Genomic DNA, 20,999 nt, shown 5'->3' on the forward strand with positions numbered 1-20,999 from the left:
GAAGAAGAAGGGGGTGACAAAGAATGAGGTTGCTGGGTGGGGTCACCAAAGCAGTCGGCGTGAGCTTAAATGGACTCCAGAGGATGGTAGAGGACAGGAAGGCCTAGCCCTAAAGGAATGTTGTCCATGGGGTCGCGATGGGTCGGACACGATTTAGCAACTAACAACAACAATGAATCCAGCCACAGTGGAATTAAGTTCCAATGAATTATCATGAGCAAATGCTCTCACTGTCTATTTCTATGTTGCTACTTCTGTATAACTCATCAGTTTTCTTGAGAAGGAAAAGATGAGTTTTTTCCCCCCTCCTTTGGGGCTTAATTCTATGTACCATCCCAAAGTATCTTACCAAAATGTTCTTCTTCCTAGGAAGAGGAGGAGGAGGAGGAGGAGAAAGAGGAGACCCATTGCTTGTTCGTAAAAAAGGAAAAGAGAACAAAATGCAGGAGAAATTTCAGAACAGCAACAATAATAGCAAAGAAAGGATAAATGCAACATGTTGTTTCTTTTACTGTATTGTTAAATAAGAGCCCAAAAGTGCTGCCCTATGTTGGATGCTACAAAAAGGGACATGCGTCAGCAGAGATCCACGCTACTTTTTAAACACAACTGCAAACTTTGTAGAAGAAGAACAGTGTTAATCGACGGTAGCAAAATTCAGAAGGATCCAGTAGCATCTTTTCCAATGTGCACATTTTATTCAAAGATACAAACTGCAGTTTGCGAAAGCTTATAATAACCTTAATAAAAAAAATTAGTTGGAAAGTTTTGAATAAAATTTATTAGTCAGAAAATTTTGCATAAAATTCGTGAGCTGGGAAATGACAACATTTGTTTGTCATTTTGATCAATCACAACAGAGGTCTCACAAAGAGAGACATAGCCTAAACTATTCTAGGTTATTGATGCGATTTTTCAGGTTATTGATGTGATTTTTCTAGTGCATTCAGTCAAACCTACCATTTATGGAATGTCTTCCCTCAAGCCACAATCATTTCTTACGCGTCTCTAAATGTCAGAACGAGACACGTATCCTAGAATGTGCTACACCATGATATAACCATGGTTTACTAAGTAAACCATAATTGACTAGGTTGGTATACACTGTATTAAAATCAAGGCTCTCAGAAGGCTGCCCTAAAGCAACTTACCCAGGCACTGTTGTGATGATAGTCTGTTTCTATGCTTGACATTCATTGACCTAATACAGGATATTAATTTTATTACCATCAAGTTCCATATCAAAATGAGAGTTTATTTAAAAGGCTTCATGTAAGAAGGCAAAGTGGTGAAAAAATCCTTTAAACCACAACTTAAAAAGGAACACATAAGTTATTCCTATACCAAATATATATATATACTATATTGCCAAAGGTATTCGCTCACCCATCCACATAATCAGAAGCAGTTGTGAGCAAATACTTTTGGTAATATAGTATGCATGTGTGTGTGTGTGTGTGTGTGTGTGTGTGTTGTATTTGTGCTAATAAATAAATAAAGGGAGACTAGTATAGATCTATTTCAAGCTATTTAGCTCTCATCAGCTAGCCATACCCTTACTGGGATTCAAACCTGGGTATGGCTAGCTGATGGGAGCTAAATAGCTTGAAATAGATCTATACTAGTCTCCCTTTATTTATTTATCAGCACAAATACAACACAAACATAGCAAAGGCAACATTGAAAATAAAAATATGGTTTTCTGCCTGGATGGTCTTCTGTAATGAGCCGAAGGACAGAAAGGGGGAGTAGTGAGCTCCCTCCCATATTTGGGCATACCAGGCATTTTACAATATACTTGGAAGTCCATTAGTATGGGGGGGGGGGTGTTGTGCACACATCCTCTACCAGAAATGTGTGTCGAGTCTCGCACACATAAGTGGATAAAACCAGCTTAACTTTTTTTTAAAAAGAATTTTTTTAAAAAAGAAATTTTTTAAGGCACAAAAAGATTTGTAGACTTGTCTGAATATAAGACACAGGAAAGAGGAGGAAAGAGGAGGATTGGTCACTTCTGCCTTCATAAGCTTGAGAGCCCATACCCAACCAACACTCAAACCTAGGTATTGAAATCGCTTGCTTATTTCTCATGGCACTGTGTAACATTTTCCCTTGGGAAGTTGGCACTCTTTGAAAGTTTTCAGCTGAAGTCACGGTCTGGAAGTACAAGTGGGGCAATCAAAGTCCAAAGATACAGGAGAAGCCCAACCCAGCTGGATGAAATCTTCACCCAGACAGCAGTCCATGGGCTGGTCAGCTCTTGGCGGCTTTCACTAGGCCTGGAGGAAAGATAAGAGCAACATCAAACATTCAGCTTAAGAGATTCAGAAAGATTCCTGCCCATCATATCCAACCTTTTGTCAATTATCAATATTCCTCAGGGTGACAGATGTGATTCTTCTAGTGTTTAATCACAGTCACACTATAAAGTTGGAGAAAATATGACTCTAGGACAGCTGATGGGTTTAAATCCATGCTGCTCCCATCTCTTAGAAATCTACCCATTCTAAGAAACCATTATTCCTAAATGTTCAAGCTTACACTGAAGCTGAACAGCCGTGCACTCGTACACCAACCAAAGAATTTTCAAAGTTTCTAAGGAAAAGAACTCTATGCACAGAACACAGCATATTCAAAGGTATTGTTTTATGCACCAAGAACGAATGGAGCCCTCTTCAGCAGGCTGCAAACAAGTTTGCTACAGAAACCCACATTGTTCACGTCAGATTATTTGTTGTGTTCTTCTCAAGATAAAGGTTCCCCTCGTACATATGTGCTAGTGGTTCCTGACTCTAGAGGGCAGTGCTCATCTCCCTTTCAAAGCCAAAGAGCCAGCGCTGTCTGAAGACGTCTCCGTGGTCATGTGGCTGGCATGACTAAATGTCAAAGGCACATGGAACACTGTTCCCTTCCCACCAAAGGTGGTCCCTATTTTTCTACTTGCATTTTTACGTGCTTTCGAACTGCTAGGTTGGCAGAAGCTGGGACAAGCAACGGGAACTCACTCCATTACGCAGCACTAGGGATTTGAACCGCCGAACTGCCCACTTTTCTGATCGACAAGTTCAGAGTCCTAGCCACTAAGCCAGGCTACAACTAAAACAGAAACTTATTTGTTCCTGGATCTTTACACAGATTTGTTCCAGCCGGTACACCTATTTGTTTCAACATCTGTACACAGCTGGATAGCCACTGCTACGCAGAGTTGACGCACTATTGCTAATCAGATTCTCAGGCCTACCAAATGCAAATGAAACTTGTAATGGAAACAACTCATGCCATCAGCTGTAACCTTCATGTTCAGCTTAGACCTTCTTCTACGTCACTGTCTAAAGCAGTGTTTCTCAAACTTGGCGACTTTAAGTCCTGTGGACTTCAACTCCCAGAATTCCCCAGCCAGCTATGCTGGCTGGGGGATTCTGGGAGTTGAAGTCCACAGGACTTAAAGTCGCCAAGTTTGAGAAACACTGGTCTAAAGCCTTCACTAACACAATTATACGGAGTACCATTTAGAATAGTGTTTCTCATTTGCTAACTTGAACACATGAGGACTTCAACATCCAAATTTCCCCTGCCAGCATCGAGTTGCCAAGTTTGAGAAACGCCAGTTTAGAAACTTCAGATATTTCACCCTTCCAAATACACTACAACAAATTAATCAACTGAAATTCTATTTTTCAGACACAGTAGACCAGTGTTTCTCAAGCTTAGCGACTTTATTTCTATGGAGGTTCTCCATAGAGGTTTCTTGGATGAGAAGTGAAACATTTTCAAAGAAAAACACGGAAGTCTAATCACCCCTTGAAAAAGCACCTAGGGGACTTAACAACTTTTAAACTTGGGGACGCAGTGGCTCAGTGGCTAAGACGCTGTGCTTGTCGATCAGAAAGGTTGGTAGTTCAGCAGTTCGAATCCCTAGCGCCATGTAACGGAGTGAGCTCCCGTGACTTGTCCCAGCTTCTGCCAACCTAGCGGTTCGAAAGCATGTAAAAATGCAAGTAGAAAAATAGGAGCCACCTTTGGTGGGAAGGGAACAGCATTCCGTGGGCCTTCAGCATTTAGTCATATGACCGCGGAGATGTCTTCGGACAGCGCTGGCTCTTTGGCTTTGAAAAAGAGATGAGTACCACCCCGTAGAGTCAGGAACCACTAGCACGTATGTGCAAGGGGAACCTTTACCTTTACCTTAAACTTAGTTGTTTGGAAGTCCACATATCTTAAAAGATTGAAAAACAGTGCACTAGACTAATACCACACTAGTTCTAATCCCATTTCATATCAGTCAAAAGCTATACTACCAAGTATATTCAACAGAATGCTTTTTTCAATTTGCTGATTTATTAAACTGGATGGGCCTCCACAGTTGCAACTGCACAAACTGCCATTGAAAACAGAGCTGAGACAACCGGGTGGCGTTGCATCCCAAACCCAACTAGGGCCAACTCTAATTCCTTTTTGGGTTGGGTTGTTTTTTACAGATTATTTTAGGTCAGCTCGAATGTTATGTAAGAGAAACTTACAAAAAAAAAAACCCTACTCAAATCCAGAGGTGAGCTGCTACGGGTTTGCCTGGGCTCGGGAGAACCTATAGCTAACGTTATGGCCTGTTTGGAAAACCTCCAAATCCCATCCCTGGCTGGCCTCTCCTACCCCTCTCCGCCCTTCAACCCCTCCCCTCTCAGGACTCTCCACGCAGCCCATTTTGGATGCGAGGTAAGGGCATGGCCCGCGTAGAGGATCGGGGAGTGGGGGAAACGGGCCTCCCAGAAGTTCTGGAAGACCAAAAATGGGCCCGTTTTCATCCTCCAGAGGCTCTCCGTAGTCTGAGTGAGGCCATTTTCACCCTCCCAGAAGCTCAAGGACAGCCTGGGGAAGGCAAAACTGCCCCCTCCCACCGTGGTGCAGGAGTCTGACTAGGCCACACCCATCATGGCCACACCCACCCAGCTACCGGGCAGAGAACCCGTTGCTGAAGTTTTTGAAGCCCACCCCTGCTCAAATCCACTACATATTTTACAATTCCCTCCCTCCCACTGCTCGCCCCCCACACCTCTGCTTTGACACAGGCATTCCCAAGGTTCCCAAGGAGTTCTACTCCTAGCTGTTTTGAACCTTGAGTTTGTATGGAAGTTGGAACTCATGCTCACGAATGGGCTGCCTATTAGTAAAATGGGTGAACAAGGATTCCTTCCTGAAGCTGACAAAATGCAGAAGGCATGTAACATTTTTATGGACTCCTGATGCCACGTGTTTATTTAATATACAGACTCTTGTTGACCATTCATGAAAATGGTCTTGGTACTGGCTATGTTTAGCTTAAGAGAAAGAAGGACTAGGGGAGACGTGATAGCATTGTTCCAATATCTCAGGGGTTGCCACAAAGAAGAGGGAGTCAAACTATTCTCCAAGGCACCTGAAGGTAGAACAAGAAGCAATGGACAGAAACTAATCAAGGAGAGAAGCAACTTAGAACTGAGGAGAAATTTCCTGACAGTTAGAACAATTAATCAGTGGAACAGCTTGCCTCCAGAAGTTGTAAATGCCCCAACAATGGAAGTCTTTAAGAAGATGTTGGATAGCCATTTGTCTGAAACGGTATAGGGTTTCCTGCCTAGGCAGGGGGTTGGACTAGAAGACCTCCAAGGTCCCTTCCAACTCTACTATTGTATTGTATTGTAAAACATTGTGAAGCTTCAGGGTTCCTAAGTGTGCGTTGTCTGTAAGTCGGACCTTTTTCACACAGGACTACTGTGTTTTCCCGAAAATAAGACAGAGTCTTATTTTCTTTTGACCCCTGAAATAAGCGTTTGGCCTTATTTTCGGGGAGGTCTTATTATTTTTAAGGTGCAGGAGTGGGCGAGCGTGGTCACCTCATGGATGCTGCTGTGCTGCAATATTTTCGGGGAGGGCTTATTTTCAGGGGAGGTCTTATTTTGGGGGGAAACGGGGCATCTGTGCATCCCATTGCACTCCATCAGGATAGATGCATATAAGCGTGACACATTCAGCATGTATTAATCCTAAAAATAATTCCAAAATCCTTGAACAGGTCACTCCAAATGAGGCTGGCTTCTAGCTCCCTTAGAAGAGAAAGAAAAGACCATTCAAGGGAAACTATGAGGCCTGGGATTGCTTACACGCCTCCAAACTCACGGTTCCAAATCAAACAACCAGGCCACTCCAACTAATGGAACACAGCCTGTGTCCTCAAAGGCCTTGTGGAAGTCCAACAAAGGGGAAACGAGGGCAAGAGAAGAACTGTTGCTCAGAGGTAGAGCACCAGTTTATGTGGGCAAAATCTCCTGATAGTTTTAAGGGCAAAGGTCTACTACCAAAACCTTGGGACATTTTTGCAAATCCGTATCAGTAAGACTAGTCTAGATGGAGCATGCCATGCTACACCTGGAACCTAAAATATTTGAAGAACGGTTGCAGGAAGTGTGCATGGCTAGTCTAGAGAAGAGAAGGATCAGGGATCACATGATAGCAATATTTGAGGGGCTTTCACAGAAAAGGAGGGGGATAACCTATTTTCCAAAGCACCTGAAGGCCAAACAAGGAACAATGGATGGAAACAGTTGAAGGAGAAGTTCAACCTAGAAATGAGGAGAACTTTTCTGACAGTGAGAACTATCAGCCAGTGGAATAGCTTGCTTTCAGAAGTTGTGGGAGATTCATCACTGGAGTGTTTCAAGAAGCAACACATCCACTTGCCAGAAATAGTGTAGGGTCTCCTGCTTGAGCAAGGGGTTGGACTAGATGACCTAGAAGGTCCCTTCCAACTCTGTTATTCTCTTATTATTATTAAACTAGTGTTTCCCAAACCTTTTCCTTCATTACCCAAAACCACTTATAAGAAAGCTTTAATAAATCTTGAGAACTGATTGTAAGTCTCTTGCTTCAGCATCGTCGTAACTTTGAATGGTCACTGAACAAATGGTCATAACTTGAGGACTACCTCTATTATAAAAACAGTATCACTGAATGATCTGAATGGTCATTTGAACAAGTTACCGTTGATCATTGATGAAATTATTCAATGTTTTGTCTTGAGAACTTTTCAAGTCTATTTTAGTAAACTTTAAACATCCTTGTTGTATAAATGGGTTTATGTGTTACCCAAAGAAAAACCACTTTTTATCCAGGTTTGGGGGACTTATTTAAGCTTGGGCTAAACCACACTGCGGTTTGTTTGGTTCTGATTGAGCTTCTGCTGCAAACTCAGCCAACTCGGATTGTAAACCAGGATCTGGCACATAAATCCAGCCGAGCGTAACTGATTCAATAAACCTTAGTTAAGAATGCCGCAGTTTAGGGCAAGGTGGGAAACCAGCCAAAGCCTTTGTAAATGAGTAACTGCCCTCCCAGACAACTTTTTCCTGCCTTCTTCCCAAATAAACTCCAAGGGGGAGGCAGAAGGACCTCCAGAAAATCTGTAGGGCAATGCTCTCCTCAACCTTGGCAGCTTCAAATTGTGTGGACTTCAAATTCACGCTGGCTGGGAAATTGTGCAGTTGATGTCCCCACATCTTAAAGCTGCCAAGATTGAGCAATACTACTGTAGGGCCTTGTTGACATACACACACACACACACACACCAATAATGTGGCAGGGCTGGATTCTCCCAGTGCTGTCTATGCGGTAGCAAAGCCAGCCCGCCTGTCAGTCTGCCTGGAGGAGGAGAATAATAGGATTTATTTGCTGCATGAGGGCCTTTCCTGGCCCTTTCCTTGTTTTTCAAGCCTGGTTCTTGCAGTTACGCACTCAGCCTGACCTTGGATGTCCTCTTCTCCGAGGGAAAGCAAGATCAAGAACCCAACCCCAATTTAGCATGCAAGGCCTTCTCCGGTTTGTTTTCATTCGGAAAGGGCAGCGGGCAGCCAAGAATTTGGCAGGGCAGCCTAGATTTTTGGTCAGAGCAGTGTCACAGACTGGGCCGTCTTCTATATCACACACACACACACACACACACACACTCACTCACACTCCGCATCAACCTTGCTGAGGCAATATATGGCCAGTGCCAGCCCACTGCAGCGCGACTTGGCACCGTTGCAGGTCTGGGGGACGTGACAGAAAGTCATGCGCTAAAAATAACCGAAGGACTCAGCGACAATGTTCTGTGCAATGGAATATAGTGGTCTTCAGGATGAGGCAATGCCGTTTGCAACCACGGTCTCACCTCCCCTGCATTCTCTCTCCCCCGCCCCCGCCCCCCAACCACCCCCTCCCCCGTCCCTCACCCAAAATGCTCCATTCTAGGCACGGCTTGCCAGCTTTTAAGCAGCACCTGCTTCTGCTTTCCCAGCCAACGCCAAGTTCATCTGAGGAGAATTGTTTTATTTTATTTTTTTGCTCTTCCCAAAGCTTGACTTGCGCCAAGCTGACAAATCATGCTGGTTTCCTAGGCAACGGGAAGAGGGTAAAGCAGGAATGCTAGAAACCTGAAGAAGCATAGCGCATCCTCAGAAGCTGGGAATTTATTTTATTTTTAAAAAGACCCGTGATTGAGTAAGCCATAGCAGGTTGCTTCAGCCAGCACGCTAAATTATGTTGAGAGGGTTTGCACCTCACATGAAGCCCAATCCAACCTGATTATGGTTCAATATCGTTTTGGTACCACTCTTCTCTATACACCCTTTTTCCTAAGCTTAAGAAACCCCATTCAATTTGGGTTCTAAAGATTCTGTGTATTGATTTGTTAATTGGAAATGGCAACCATTTCAATCAGGGCCAACTCTATAAACGATTGGTTTGGTTTGGTTTGGTTTGGTTTGGTTTATTTGGATTTATATGCCGCCCTTCTCCAAAAGGACTCAGGGCGGCGTACAACATTAAAAAACACACATCTCAAAAGTTAAAAAAAGATTAAATCCATTTCTCCCCCCAAAAAAACACCGAATTTTTTTTTAAAAAACAATACATTTAAAATAAGTTAAAATTAAAATTAACAGGCCAGGCCGGCTTGCTGGAAAAGCCAACTTTTTTAGAAGGTTCCAAGATGCAAGATGGCAAGGAGCTAGAAGAGTGAGGATACACCAGGCCACTTGCTCTACATCTTCTACATTACTGTTTATAGGAAATGTCCAAATATCAGTCTTGAAAGAGTTTGCACCAGAGGTGGTATTCAGCCAGTTCTGACCGGTTCTGGAGAACCGGTTGTGGAAATTTTGAGTAGTTTAGAGAACCAGAAAATAGGCTGGCCCCACCTCTGCTGCCTCCCAGCTGATCTTCTTTTGTTGCCCTGAACAGGAGAACGGAGCTGGAAAACAGGCTAGTGGGGTGGGGAGGGAGTGGGGATTTGGCAGTATCCTTCCCCTGCCATGCCCACAAAGCCACACCCACAAAGCCATGCCACGCCAACAAAGCCACGCTCACAGAACCGGTAGTAAAAAAATTTGAATCCCACCACTAGTTTGCACCTTAGTTTGCACTTGAAAAAGGAAGGAACACCATCTCAAAGAAGCGACATCTGTTCGTCTTTACCTTAAAAACAGACAAGTTCATACAGGAAAGTAAAACTTAGGATACCCACCATGGGGGCCTCATCCAAAACCACAGGGGAAGTCCACAAAGACAGCACTAGCTAATAAGTGCTCAAAAGGTTAAAATCCCAGAGCATAAAGTTCTGGACCAGTCGATGTTTTGAAAAACTCTTCACATAGCCGCTCCATTCCTTAAACACAACTCAAGTTAATGAAACTTGAAAATTATTTGACACAGATGGAACTGGAGCAGGAGAAGAAGGGCAGTGCCACTTGTACATACCTATACCAGTTGGTAAGTGTCATCATGATGTAGAGGGAGGCCAGGAAGAGGCAGATATGGAAAAAGGTGTAGTTGTAAGACACTCCTTCCTCTTCGTTGTCATAAGCCCTGTTCACCCCATCTTCAAGGTTAGTGTTTCCACCCCCTAGCATAGCTGGGCTTTCTTCTGTGAGCATCATCTTGTTCACCTGTGTATGATCCGAGGAACGGATGCTAGAATCAAAACAAACGAGGCTTAGTAATACTCCGTACTCACAGTCCATTATTCACTTACCTATGGAGAAACTCTTTGGGTCCATTGTTTTAAAGCTTATTATTGAAAAGTTTAAAAGCATCTTCTAAATCTAGTTTTATCAAGAGAGTGTCATAGGGCAATGATGGTGAACCTATGGCGTGCATGCCAGAAGTGGCACACAGAGCCATCTCTCTGGGCACACCAGCCATTTCATTGTGCCCGTTTCTCTTCTGGATTGCGCCAGTCAGCTGGTCTTTGTGAGTGAGTGCGTGCGTGCGTGGCAGAAACCGGAAGACCAGGTGATTGGCATGCATGTGCACGAAGAAGCCAGAAGCTCAGCTTCCCAGCATGCACAGGTGCACTGGGGAGCTGCTCTTCTGGTTCCTGGTGCTTCCCCCTGCACATGTGCGCACTCCCGTTTCGGTACTCGGTGCCAAAAACGTTCAGCAACACTGTCATAAGGTAAATGAAGAATTGTGGGGGGGAACCAACTTCTATGGCCTGTTTTAGAAGCAAGTCCTTTGGGGGTGGTAGAGATATTTGATATTTTGAAAATAGATGATGGCCGTTTCTTTTAAAATTGCTGCCAAGGTCGATCCAACCAGTGACCAAAGCAAACACACATGAATAAAGATGTGGAAAGTCTCTCGGAATTGGGAACAGAACATTCTGGAGATCTTGGGCTGTTCAATTTCCTTTCCAGACCATGCCCTTCCAAGAGTGATTGCGTGGTTTCTGGAAGTTAATCCGCCAAACCAGAAGTGATTTGTAATGTACTAGGAGGAATCAACCCCAAAACAGGTAGATCATCTCAAACCGTGTGCAGGATTTGTTTAGACAAGCATTCCTGAAATGGCTAGGAGATCTGGAGGAGATCCAGTGTACTGTGAAGGAGAATCAGAGCACTCCAAGCTCCTGTAGGATGTTCTGTTTCAGGGTCTGTGAATATTGTTTTCCCTACAAATAAGACTAATCACCACTATAGTCCTCAAGTCCTACTCCTAGTAATTCCATATCATAATCACCTCAAATTTAATTTGCCTCGGTTTCTCCTTGGCAGGTTGATATTCATAGCCCACCATTGCTATTTCTAAAGAACGCCTAGAGGGACCCATGCAAGGTTCACAGGGATTATTGTCAGCAAAGACAGGGGAAGGGTTGGCCTATTCTGCAAAGCACCTGGGAGCAAGACAAGAAGTAACGGATGGAAACTTATCAAGGAGAGAAGCAACCTAGAACTAAAGAGAAATTTCCTGGCAGTGAGAACAATTAATCAGTTGAATGGCTTACGTCCAGATGTTATGGGCACTCCATCACTGGAAGTTTTCAAGAAGAGATTGGACGCTATTTGTCCAGAATGGTACTGGATCTCCTGCTTGAGCATGGGGTTAGATTAGAAGACCTTCAAGGTCTCCTTCCAACTCTGTTATTCTGTATTATGAATGTGCAACATGCCAAATTCCCATTTCATTGTGTCTCATTAAGTGTAGCTAATAACACATGGGACGTGATGGCTTAGTGGCTAAGATGCTGAGCTTGTCGATCAGAAAGGTCAGCAGTTCGGTGGTTCAAATCCCTAGTGCTGCGTAACAGAGTGAGCTCCTGTTACTTGTCCCAGCTTCTGCCAACCTAGCAGTTCGAAAGCACATAAAAAATGCAAGTAGAAAAATAGGAACCACCTTTGGTGGGAAGGTTAAGAGCGTTGCCTGCACCTTCGGCATTTAGTCATGCCTGCCACACGACCATGGAGACATCTTCGGACAGTGCTCTTCAGCTTTGAAACAGAGATGAGCACCGCCCCCTAGTGTCGGGAACGACTAGCACATATGTGCAAAGGGAACCTTTACCTTTAATAACACATGGCAAACAGATGGGTCATGGAATCTGGCACACCTCTGATATGACAATGTGACTGTCACTGTAGTATCTGCATATCTGGCACATCACAGAGAAGGGAGGATGGACATCTACCCTGAGTACAGGAACCATATAGGGAAAGAGCACAGATCCTATTGTCTGGTTTTGTTCCCTTATCACTTCATGTGATACCGTTTTTTTCTTGGCTGTTATTAAAATATGATTAGATGCATGGGGAGAATGATCTTCATAAGCCAGCCTATAAAAAGCATAAATACCTACCAGGTTGATTAAAGCTGTACTTTCTAGGAAGAGACTGTAAGGAGATTGTTTTAACCCTTTTAAACCCTTCCAAGTCCCTACTCTTCTAAATAACCTGCCCTAAAGACTTTCAAGAACACCACGGAGAGCCAAGATTGGAGCACAGAACAATTGGAGCACAGAACAAAGAAATCCAGAATTTTCATTCAAGGCACAAATAGCCGGGGTCAAATTCTGGACACATCATGCAAAAGACCCAACTCCCTTGAGAAATCCATCGTTCTGGGAAAAAGAGGAAGGAAAGAGAAGTAGCTGGACTTCCATTACAGTAATGATGGGTGCAACAACACTGAAAAACCACAAGGGGCAGGATTGGGGCCAGATCGTCCTGCAGAACGTCAACATCTCCATGGTGGCTCAGAATCAACACCAAACTAATGGCATATATTCAATTTCTCAGCATTTACATGTATACATCCGAACTAGACTGTGTTGTTTCTCTGTGTCATATAATATATGACAGAGGTGGTATTCAGCCAGTTCTGACCGGTTCTAATGAACCGGTAGCAGAAATTTTGATTAGTTCGGAGAACCGGCAAATACCACCTCTGGCTGGCTCCGCCCCCATTTATTCCCTGCCTCCCAAGTCCCAGCTGATTAGAGTCCCAGCTGATCGGCTGGCTCTTCTTCTGTTGCCCTGCCCAGGAGAACAGGAGCTGGGAAGCAGGTTAGTGGGGTAGGGAGGGAATGGGGATTTTACAGTATCCTTGTCCTGGAGTTGGATGGGAATGGGAATTTTGCAGTATCCTTCCCCTGCCATGGCCACCAAGCCATGCACACAGAACCGGTCGTAATAATTTTTGAATCCCACCACTGGCTATGTGCATAATCTTTTATTTTGTATGTATTTATATTTTTCTCATGTTTATATAGTGTATATTGTAGGTGGTGACCCTTCGAGAGCTGTATGCAATGAAATTTTATTTTAATGTATGCTGATTAGGGTACATTTAAAGTGACGGTAAAGTTATTCTAAGCCTAGTCTAATCAATCCAGAGCCTTTCATTTACAAATGAAGAGCAATTGGGATCTCACAACCAGCAGAGGGAGTCCTGCAGCTGAAACGGAGATGCTCAGCCTACAGAAAACACCTCAGCAAAGCATTGTTGGGCCCCCAGGAACAATATCCGCACTGAGCCACGATGAGGTTTGTTTGGTTTTGGCTTAGGATGCTGACCTGCAAACCAGTTGATGGATTAGCACAGGGCTGTCCAAACTTGGGAACTTTAAGACGTGTGGACTTCAACTCCCAGAATTCCCCAGCCAGCATGGCTGGCTGGGGAATTCTGGGAGTTGAAATCCACACGTCTTAAAGTTCCCAAGTTTGGACACCCCTGGATTAGCACGTTCTGTAAACCTAATCAATGTTGCCGCGTCATAAAACAAATGCTTAAGCAAACCAAGGCTTAAATTCACGCAGGTCATTGGATGAGGAATCTCACCTTATGAAGAAAGTGCAGAAGACAAATATGATTAGGCCAACAATGCTTGGAGCATCCCACCATTGAGTTGGTTGGCCATTTTCAGGCAGTCCTGCTGTGCTGTTCCCCGCAGTCCTGATCAGGAGAGTGGGATTGCAGTGTTTCTCTAGGAAAAGAAAAAGAGAAATTCTATGCACGTTGCATTTCAAGTGTGACCGTTGCCTGCTCCTCAAACTCTCCCGGGTTTGCCGATTGGTTAGGTCTTCCTAGGGAGCGAAGTAGAAATATTCACCCGCCCACAACACCAGGAAGAAGCTTAGCCCTCTTCTCTCTGACCAGCATGAATCATGATCCTTTGCGAGAAAGGTTTTTTTCCCCCAGAAGAGGGCACTTTGCCTGAATTTGTAGGGAAAACTAGAGAAAAGTAATGGAAGATGTTTAAAAGTCCAAGAATCCAGGAGTGTCTCTTAAGAGCAGGGGTGTCAAACACAAGACCTGGGGGGGGGGCTGAATCTGGACCCCGGGGTGCTTAGAACTGGTCCGTGGGGCCATCCTGGAAACAGCAAAGGCCTCGCCCGTGGTGCCTCTGCCAGCAAAAATGGAGCTTCGGAGAGTTGCAGGCAGCTCTCGTAAACTGTTTTCACTGGCAGTGAGTTGCAGGAGGCCATTGCAGCCAAAAACGGAACTCGCAAGAACCACTGGCAGCCCTCCGGAACTCCCGTTTTTGCTGGCAGAGGGTTGCAAGAGGCCGTCACAGCCGAAAACAGAGCTTGGGAGCTCGTTTTTGCTGGCAGAGCACTCAGGCCACACAGGTGCCCCCGATACGAGTGATGTCAAGCTGACCACACACACCCTGCCTTCCCCAGGTCAAACACAACTCTGATGTGGCCCTCAATGAAATTGAGTTTGACACCTCTGTCTTAGAGGAATTAATTGAATTAAAAGTTCTCCCAAGAATTTCATGTCATGAAAATTGGAAAAAGACAGAAAGTTGGTCAAAAGAGTCTCCACTGGTTGTTGTTTTTTTAAAGGCACAAAGCCTTCAAAAAAGAAGAGAGCAACACTGCTTACCTGGTACATTGGCCAAAGCTGACCAGGTGACATACATGGTGTAGAGGGTAATGATGGAGGCTTGGAGAAGGCCAGAATGAGGCTGAGCATCCTGTAGAAAAGCAAAAACTCTTGTTACGAGGAGCAAAAAAACAGATTCAGGGAAAACGAGGGACAAACTAGGTACAATAATGGGGGTTCCTTTGCACTAATGCTGCCATGATCATATTCATTGAATGCTCTAGGTCAGAACAATCAAACTTGTAGCCCATGGACTGGATGCGTCACATGCTGCCCCTGCCCCCGCCCAGTTTAACGAAGGGGGGGAGGGAAAGTCCCAATATGTCATGTGATGCTGCTGTGACAACGCGGGTTTGACCCCCCTGCTCTAGATATTATTGCTCTAGTTCAGGGGTGTCAAACTCGATTTCATTAAGGGCTACATCAGGTTTGTGTTTGAACTTGGGCGGGCCAGGGGGGGGTGGCCAGCTTGACATCACTCGTGTCAGGGGCACCTGTGGTGGCCCCGAGTGCTCTGCCAGTGAAAAGTGGCTCCTGAGCTCCGTTTTCAGCTGCGATGGCCTCCTGCAACCCTCTGCCAGCGAAAGCGGAGCTCGGGAGAGGCACTGCCGGCCAATCCTTTGCTGTTTCCAGGGCAGCCCCATGGGGCAGATCGAAGCGCCCCAGGCCTTGAGTTTGACACTCCTGCTCTCGTTGCTGACAGATAACAGTCCGAAGGATCCCCACCTACGTGGAAAGAAGCTGATGGCAGTGATAGGCATTCCCTATGGAACAGCCTGCTCCTTGTTGCAAGGATGGCATTCCATTCGCAGGCTGGCAAAACGGGTCATTAGAAGGCCCTCTACGATGGAGCTCCCATATTACTTTGAACGATAAACTAATGACAATAAACAATACACATTGCATTGTAAGTGTCTACCTTCCCTCTAACCTAAGATTAAGGCGGTGGGGAAAGATATAAATCAATGGTTCGCAATACACTTACCTGGACCTTGGGCAGTATGGAGACCACCGAGACCACAATGCAGAAGATGAGATTGAGGCTGATAAAAACCTTGCTTGTGGTACAGCCATCTGATTTGGTGTAATAGACGTACAGTAGCACAATGGCAGCCATGGAGACAGCATAGAGCAGAAAGGTGAAGAAAAACAGAGCTACGGAAGAGGAGGAGGGAAGATTTGGCATCAGATTTGGCAGTGCAGAATATATGAGATATTTGCTCAACATGCTGAAGATTTGCCTCATACACCCCTTAGCTCAAAATTGCCAGATTACGCCATCACATTAGTAATCGTTTATTTGCTTATAGTTAGCGTACTTCAATTTACTTTATGCTTTTAGCTTCATGGGTTGCATGAATGCCCACCATCATGGTTTGTACATCGGAATTCAGGCTTAGTAAGGAGTTTACAACCAAAGCCTCAGCTCCAGGCGGCCCATTCAAACCTTTGACGCGGAGGCCCTACAAAAATTGCCTTTGAACTGTGCTATTTAATGAGGTAGAAGGGATAAAGTGACTGAATGCAAGGAAAGTAGCCAGATTAAATGAGCCACGGTGATGCAGTGATTAGAATGCAGTATTTGCAGGCTACTTCTGCTGACTGCCGGCTGCCAGCAATTTGGCAGATCGAATCTCACCGGCTGAAGGCTGACTCAGCCTTCCATCCTTCCGAGGACAGTAAAATGAGGACCCAGATTGCGGGAGGCAATAGGCTGGCTCTGTAAACTGCTTAGAGAGGGCTGTAAAGAACTGGGAAGCGGTATATACGTCTAAGTGCCATTGCTATTAAATCAGTGCTTTTACATGATATTGTTTAGTAATATGGAAAGATGTAGAGTTTGTTCTAGTCTTAGCTGCATCGACCGTGTTTCAAAACAGGCATGTTTCATACAGACCTGCATACCAGGACTTGCTGTTGCCTTCATCCGCATTGCGCAGCCAAATTTGACTCCAGGAGTGAGCAAAATCAATCAAGAGGATGAGCTGAATGAGGACAAAGAAGAAGGAACCAACCACGCCAAAGTAGAACCAGACTTCATGGGGGAGAAAACACACAAGAGACACAAGATAGTCATTCTCAACTTCCTGTCAGGCCTGGCAACCATCTTTTGCATTGGGCCTTCCGGCCTGCCTTATTCAATGCTGTGGGAAAATGGGAGGTGGGGATTATATGGAGTATGGGAGATATATCGTCAAAATAACGTTCCTTTCTCAGAGAGTCAAGGACATTTTGCCCTGCAGTTGCGATGGTGTGATTAGGAGGCATCTCCAGTTGGGACGGTGACTGATTGGGACATGTGATGGACATGTGGGTGCTGGGCAGGGACTTGGACTTTCATTTGGGTGGAGAAAACCTGGAAACTTTCAGATTCGGGTTTTCCCAGATGTGCCAATATGACTAATAAAATGGAACTTTGAGGAAAGTCAAGCCTCGGAGTCTTCTTTCCTTGGGAGATGTTACTTGGAACATTGACATTAACCTGAATCTCATGCTACCATCCTTGAATGAGACAACAAACCCCAGGAAGGAGTTTAAATATATCACAGAGGCTTGGAGGACGGGTAAGCTTTAAAAACACTTTGGAAGCAATGTGTCAGTCTTAAATGGATTATAATTTCTCTCAGGCTTAATTTCTTCCTGTTCCCCAAAATTTGGCATCCATTAGACCTGCACGACCTTAAGGTAAGGCCAGCCAGTAGCCTTACCTTAACATCTTTCTGTTTTTTCTGTTGGCCGGCTCCTCAAGAATTAGCCCCCAAATTAGCCCACCTCCCTGGAGGTGGCTGCTAGATCGATGGCGGACTTCACCTCGCTCCGCCTTGCTCTCTGCCCAACCACCCACCTATCCTTTCGGTTATCAGATTGATGTGTTAGTCTCACTGTGTTCCTTTGTCGTTGCTTATTTCATTGTTCTATTATTTTACTTCTCTTCTGTTTGCACGCCTTTCCTTCCCTTCCTTTTGATTATCGTAAGCGGCCTAGAGTGGCCCCACAGTAAAGACAGGCATTAAATAAATTTAAGAAATAAACTTAAGCACCATCACTAAGTGCTGCATCTTATGATTCTTGATGAATGTTTTTTTTTAATGTACACTGAGAGCCTATGCACGAAAGACAAATTTCTTGTGTGTCCAATCACACTTGGCCAATAAAGAATTCAATTCAATTCTTTTCAATTCAATTCAATTCTCAGTTCTATTTATTCTATTCTGTACTCTATTTATTTATTTATTTATTTATTTATTTATTTATTTATTTATTTTTTATTTATTTATTTATTTATTTTTTATTTATTTACTGAGCGCTTATAGACCGCCCCCTCTCCCGAAAGGGACTCGGGGCGGTGTACAGTCCATATCAGAAATACATCATATAAATAACTATAAAATTAAGCAATTAAAATTATTAAATAGATAAATAGATACGAAGGAGGATAAAAAGGTTTAACAGAACTTATTATATTCTATTTTCCTATTCTCTATTCTATTTTATTCTCTATTCTATTCTATTCTTTCTATTCAATACTCTATTCTATTCTCTATTCTGTTCTATTGTATTTCTTCTCTTCTATTCTCTATTCTACTCTACTCTACTGTTCCCTGTTCTCCTATTCTATTCTATTCTATTCTATTCTATTCTTTCAGCCCTGAGACATTCCCTTTTATTAAAGCAATTCCTGCATGCATATGAACAGAATTTTGCATCACAGATTCATTTAAATACACAGAAAAAAGGCTTTTTTTTCTTTTACCAGATGTGAATGTTCCATCGGGAATATAGAAGGCACCCACGGTTATTCCAATCAGCAGCAGGAGCTTGAAGAACCAAAACCTGAAGTTGGCAGCAACAAAATTTCTCTTTAGAGTTGTAGAAGAGGTAAGACAACTACAGTTAAGGTATCCCTCACCAGCAATCATGTCCTGCAGGACACAAAACTATCGCTGGCTTTGTGATTTGATTAGGTTCTCAGCATCATTTGTCCTCACAGAAATTCCCTATTTTTTTCACGTTCCAGCAATGGACAACATGTACCCCTCCAACCCAAACAGATATTATTAGATTTGGAGCAATTGCATGTTAGGTGGGCAAAGACTAATTGTCAGACCTGGAAGCCATATTTTGCATTGGGCCTTCAGGCCTGCCACATTTTTTGCTGTGGGAAATTGGGAGGGAGGATTATATGGAGTGGGGCAGTGAAAATAACATTCCTTTCTCAGAGAGTCAAGGACACTTGGAGTGGTGTGACTGGGAGGCATCTCCAGTTCGGACGGTGCTTGATTGGGCCATGTGATGGACATGTGGGTGCTGGGCAGAGATTTGGACTTTCTTTTGGGTGGGGAAAACCTGGAAACTTTCAGATTCGGGTTTTCCCAGATGTGCCAATATGATATCTCTAATAAAATGGAACTTTGAGGAACCTCAAGCCTTACGCTCGGGGTGTTACTTAGAACACTGACACTAATCTTTTCTTCAGCATCTTTATAGCTGCCCTTTCATTCTGCCAACTGTTCAGGAGTGGGTTCCTGCCAGTTCTAACCTCTTCTATACAAGAGGTTCCACAAATCTACAGTGCCGTTTAGAACCGGTTCCAGCTCCCTCCCTCCGCCCATCCGCACATCATCAAGATGAAGAGTGAGAAGAGGAATTCTGGGAGTTGAAGTCCACAAGTCTTAAAGCTGTCAAGTTTGAACACCCCTGGCGGTTATTCTTTCTAAAGGGTTAGGGGTGCAAGGGTCTTGTAACTTGACAGCTTTAAGACTTGCACACTTCAATGCCAGAGTTCCTGAGCCAAAATGACTGGAGGAGGAATTCTGGGAGTTGAAGTCCACAAGTCTTAAAGCTGTCAAGTTTGAACACCCCTGGGGGTTTTTCTTTCTAAAGGGTTAGGGGTGCAAGGGTTCACCACATTTTACAAGTTGGCCACGCCCACCCTATCACATGGCTGGCAAGCCACTCCCACCTGATCAGATGGCCCACAAGCCACTCCCACAAAGCCGGCCACACCTACAGAAGAGGTTCTAAAAAAATTTGAAACCCACCACTGCAACTGTGAGGGGAAAAATAAACCAGGAAGTGCCAGAAATGAGCGCAAAAAGCAGTCCTCATTTTGCAGACATTCTAACAGTATCACTTTCTTGAAGGACTAATTGTGATTTTGTGGTTGTAAGTTAATCATTCCTCCAGGTTCAGACCATATGGCTGAACTGAATCAAGTCAAGCTAGCCTACAACAACCTATATTGCAGACAGTCCTCGACTTACGACCACAACTGAGCCCAAAATTTCTGTTGCTGAATGAGACATTTGTTAAGGGAGTTTTGCTCCATTTGGCAACCTTTCTTGCCACAGTGAATCACAGCAGTTGATAAGCTAGTAAACGCCGTTGTTAAGTGAATCTGGCTTCCCCACTGACTTTGCTTCTCAGAGGGTCACAAACGGTGACCGCACGATCTCGGAACGGTGCAAACCATCATCAAAATGAACCAGTTGACAAGGATCCGAATATTGATTATCTGATCATGGGGATGTTGCAAAGATCATAAGTATGAAAAATGGTCGTAAAGTCATTTTTTCCAGGGCCATTGTAACTTCAAAAGGTCACTAAACATATGGCTGTAAGTCAAGGACTACCTGTAGTTCGGATTTCATGACATACCTGACTATATTTAAGATGAGCTGTAAGAAAACATGACTAAAGACCTTGCTAAAGAACAGTCTCGATTCAGAAACTAAGCTGAACTACAGTATGGGTTTAAAAGGTAAAGGTTCCCCTTGCACATACATGCTAGTCGTTCCCGACTCTAGGGGGCAGTGCTCATCTCCGTTTCAAAGCCAAAGAGCCAGCGCTGTCCAAAGACGTCTCCGTGGTCTTGTGGCCGGCATGACTCAATGCCAAAGGCACACAGAATGCTGTTACCTTCCCACCAAAGGTGGTCCCTATTTTTCTACTTGCATTTTTAATGTGCTTTTGAACTGCTAGGTTGGCAGAAGCTGGGACAAGGAACGGGAGCTCACTCCATTATGCGGCGCTCGGGATTCGAACTGCCGAACTGCTGACCTTTCTGACCGACAAGCTCAGCGTCTTAGCCACTGAGCCACCGCGTCCCTTATAGTATGGGTTAGTATACTTCTAAACCAGGTCACTAATGGACCAAGGTTACTTTTATTTTAAGAGAGGATTTATTTATAAAGCTTGCATGGTCCTGTTTCAGGGAAGGCATGGAGATATTTAATACCACCTTCCTACAAGCCTTGGTATTCTAGATTCACATCGGAGCCTTTACATCAACAGACAGCACTGTAAAATTTGGAAACTAATGGGGA

The 20,999-nt window shown here is 44.2% G+C and overlaps 1 protein-coding gene across 1 annotated transcript in view; it reads right to left on the reverse strand.

The window, feature by feature from the left end:
* Positions 1–675: 675 nt before the first annotated feature.
* Positions 676–20,999, reverse strand: part of SERINC2 (serine incorporator 2) — a 45,117-nt gene continuing 24,793 nt past the window's right edge. Inside the window, exons 4-10 of the mRNA XM_081961752.1 lie at positions 18,428–18,507; positions 16,571–16,708; positions 15,659–15,828; positions 14,674–14,764; positions 13,624–13,768; positions 9,769–9,981; positions 676–2,279 (exon numbers count right to left, since the gene is read on the reverse strand). Of these exons, the coding sequence (XP_081817878.1) occupies positions 2,141–2,279; positions 9,769–9,981; positions 13,624–13,768; positions 14,674–14,764; positions 15,659–15,828; positions 16,571–16,708; positions 18,428–18,507 (976 nt within the window). The 3' untranslated portion in view covers positions 676–2,140. The remainder of the gene's footprint in view (positions 2,280–9,768; positions 9,982–13,623; positions 13,769–14,673; positions 14,765–15,658; positions 15,829–16,570; positions 16,709–18,427; positions 18,508–20,999) is intronic.

The sequence above is a fragment of the Natrix helvetica genome (genome assembly GCF_964273705.1).
Source record: "Natrix helvetica genome assembly, chromosome: 9".
NCBI lineage: Eukaryota > Metazoa > Chordata > Lepidosauria > Squamata > Natricidae > Natrix > Natrix helvetica.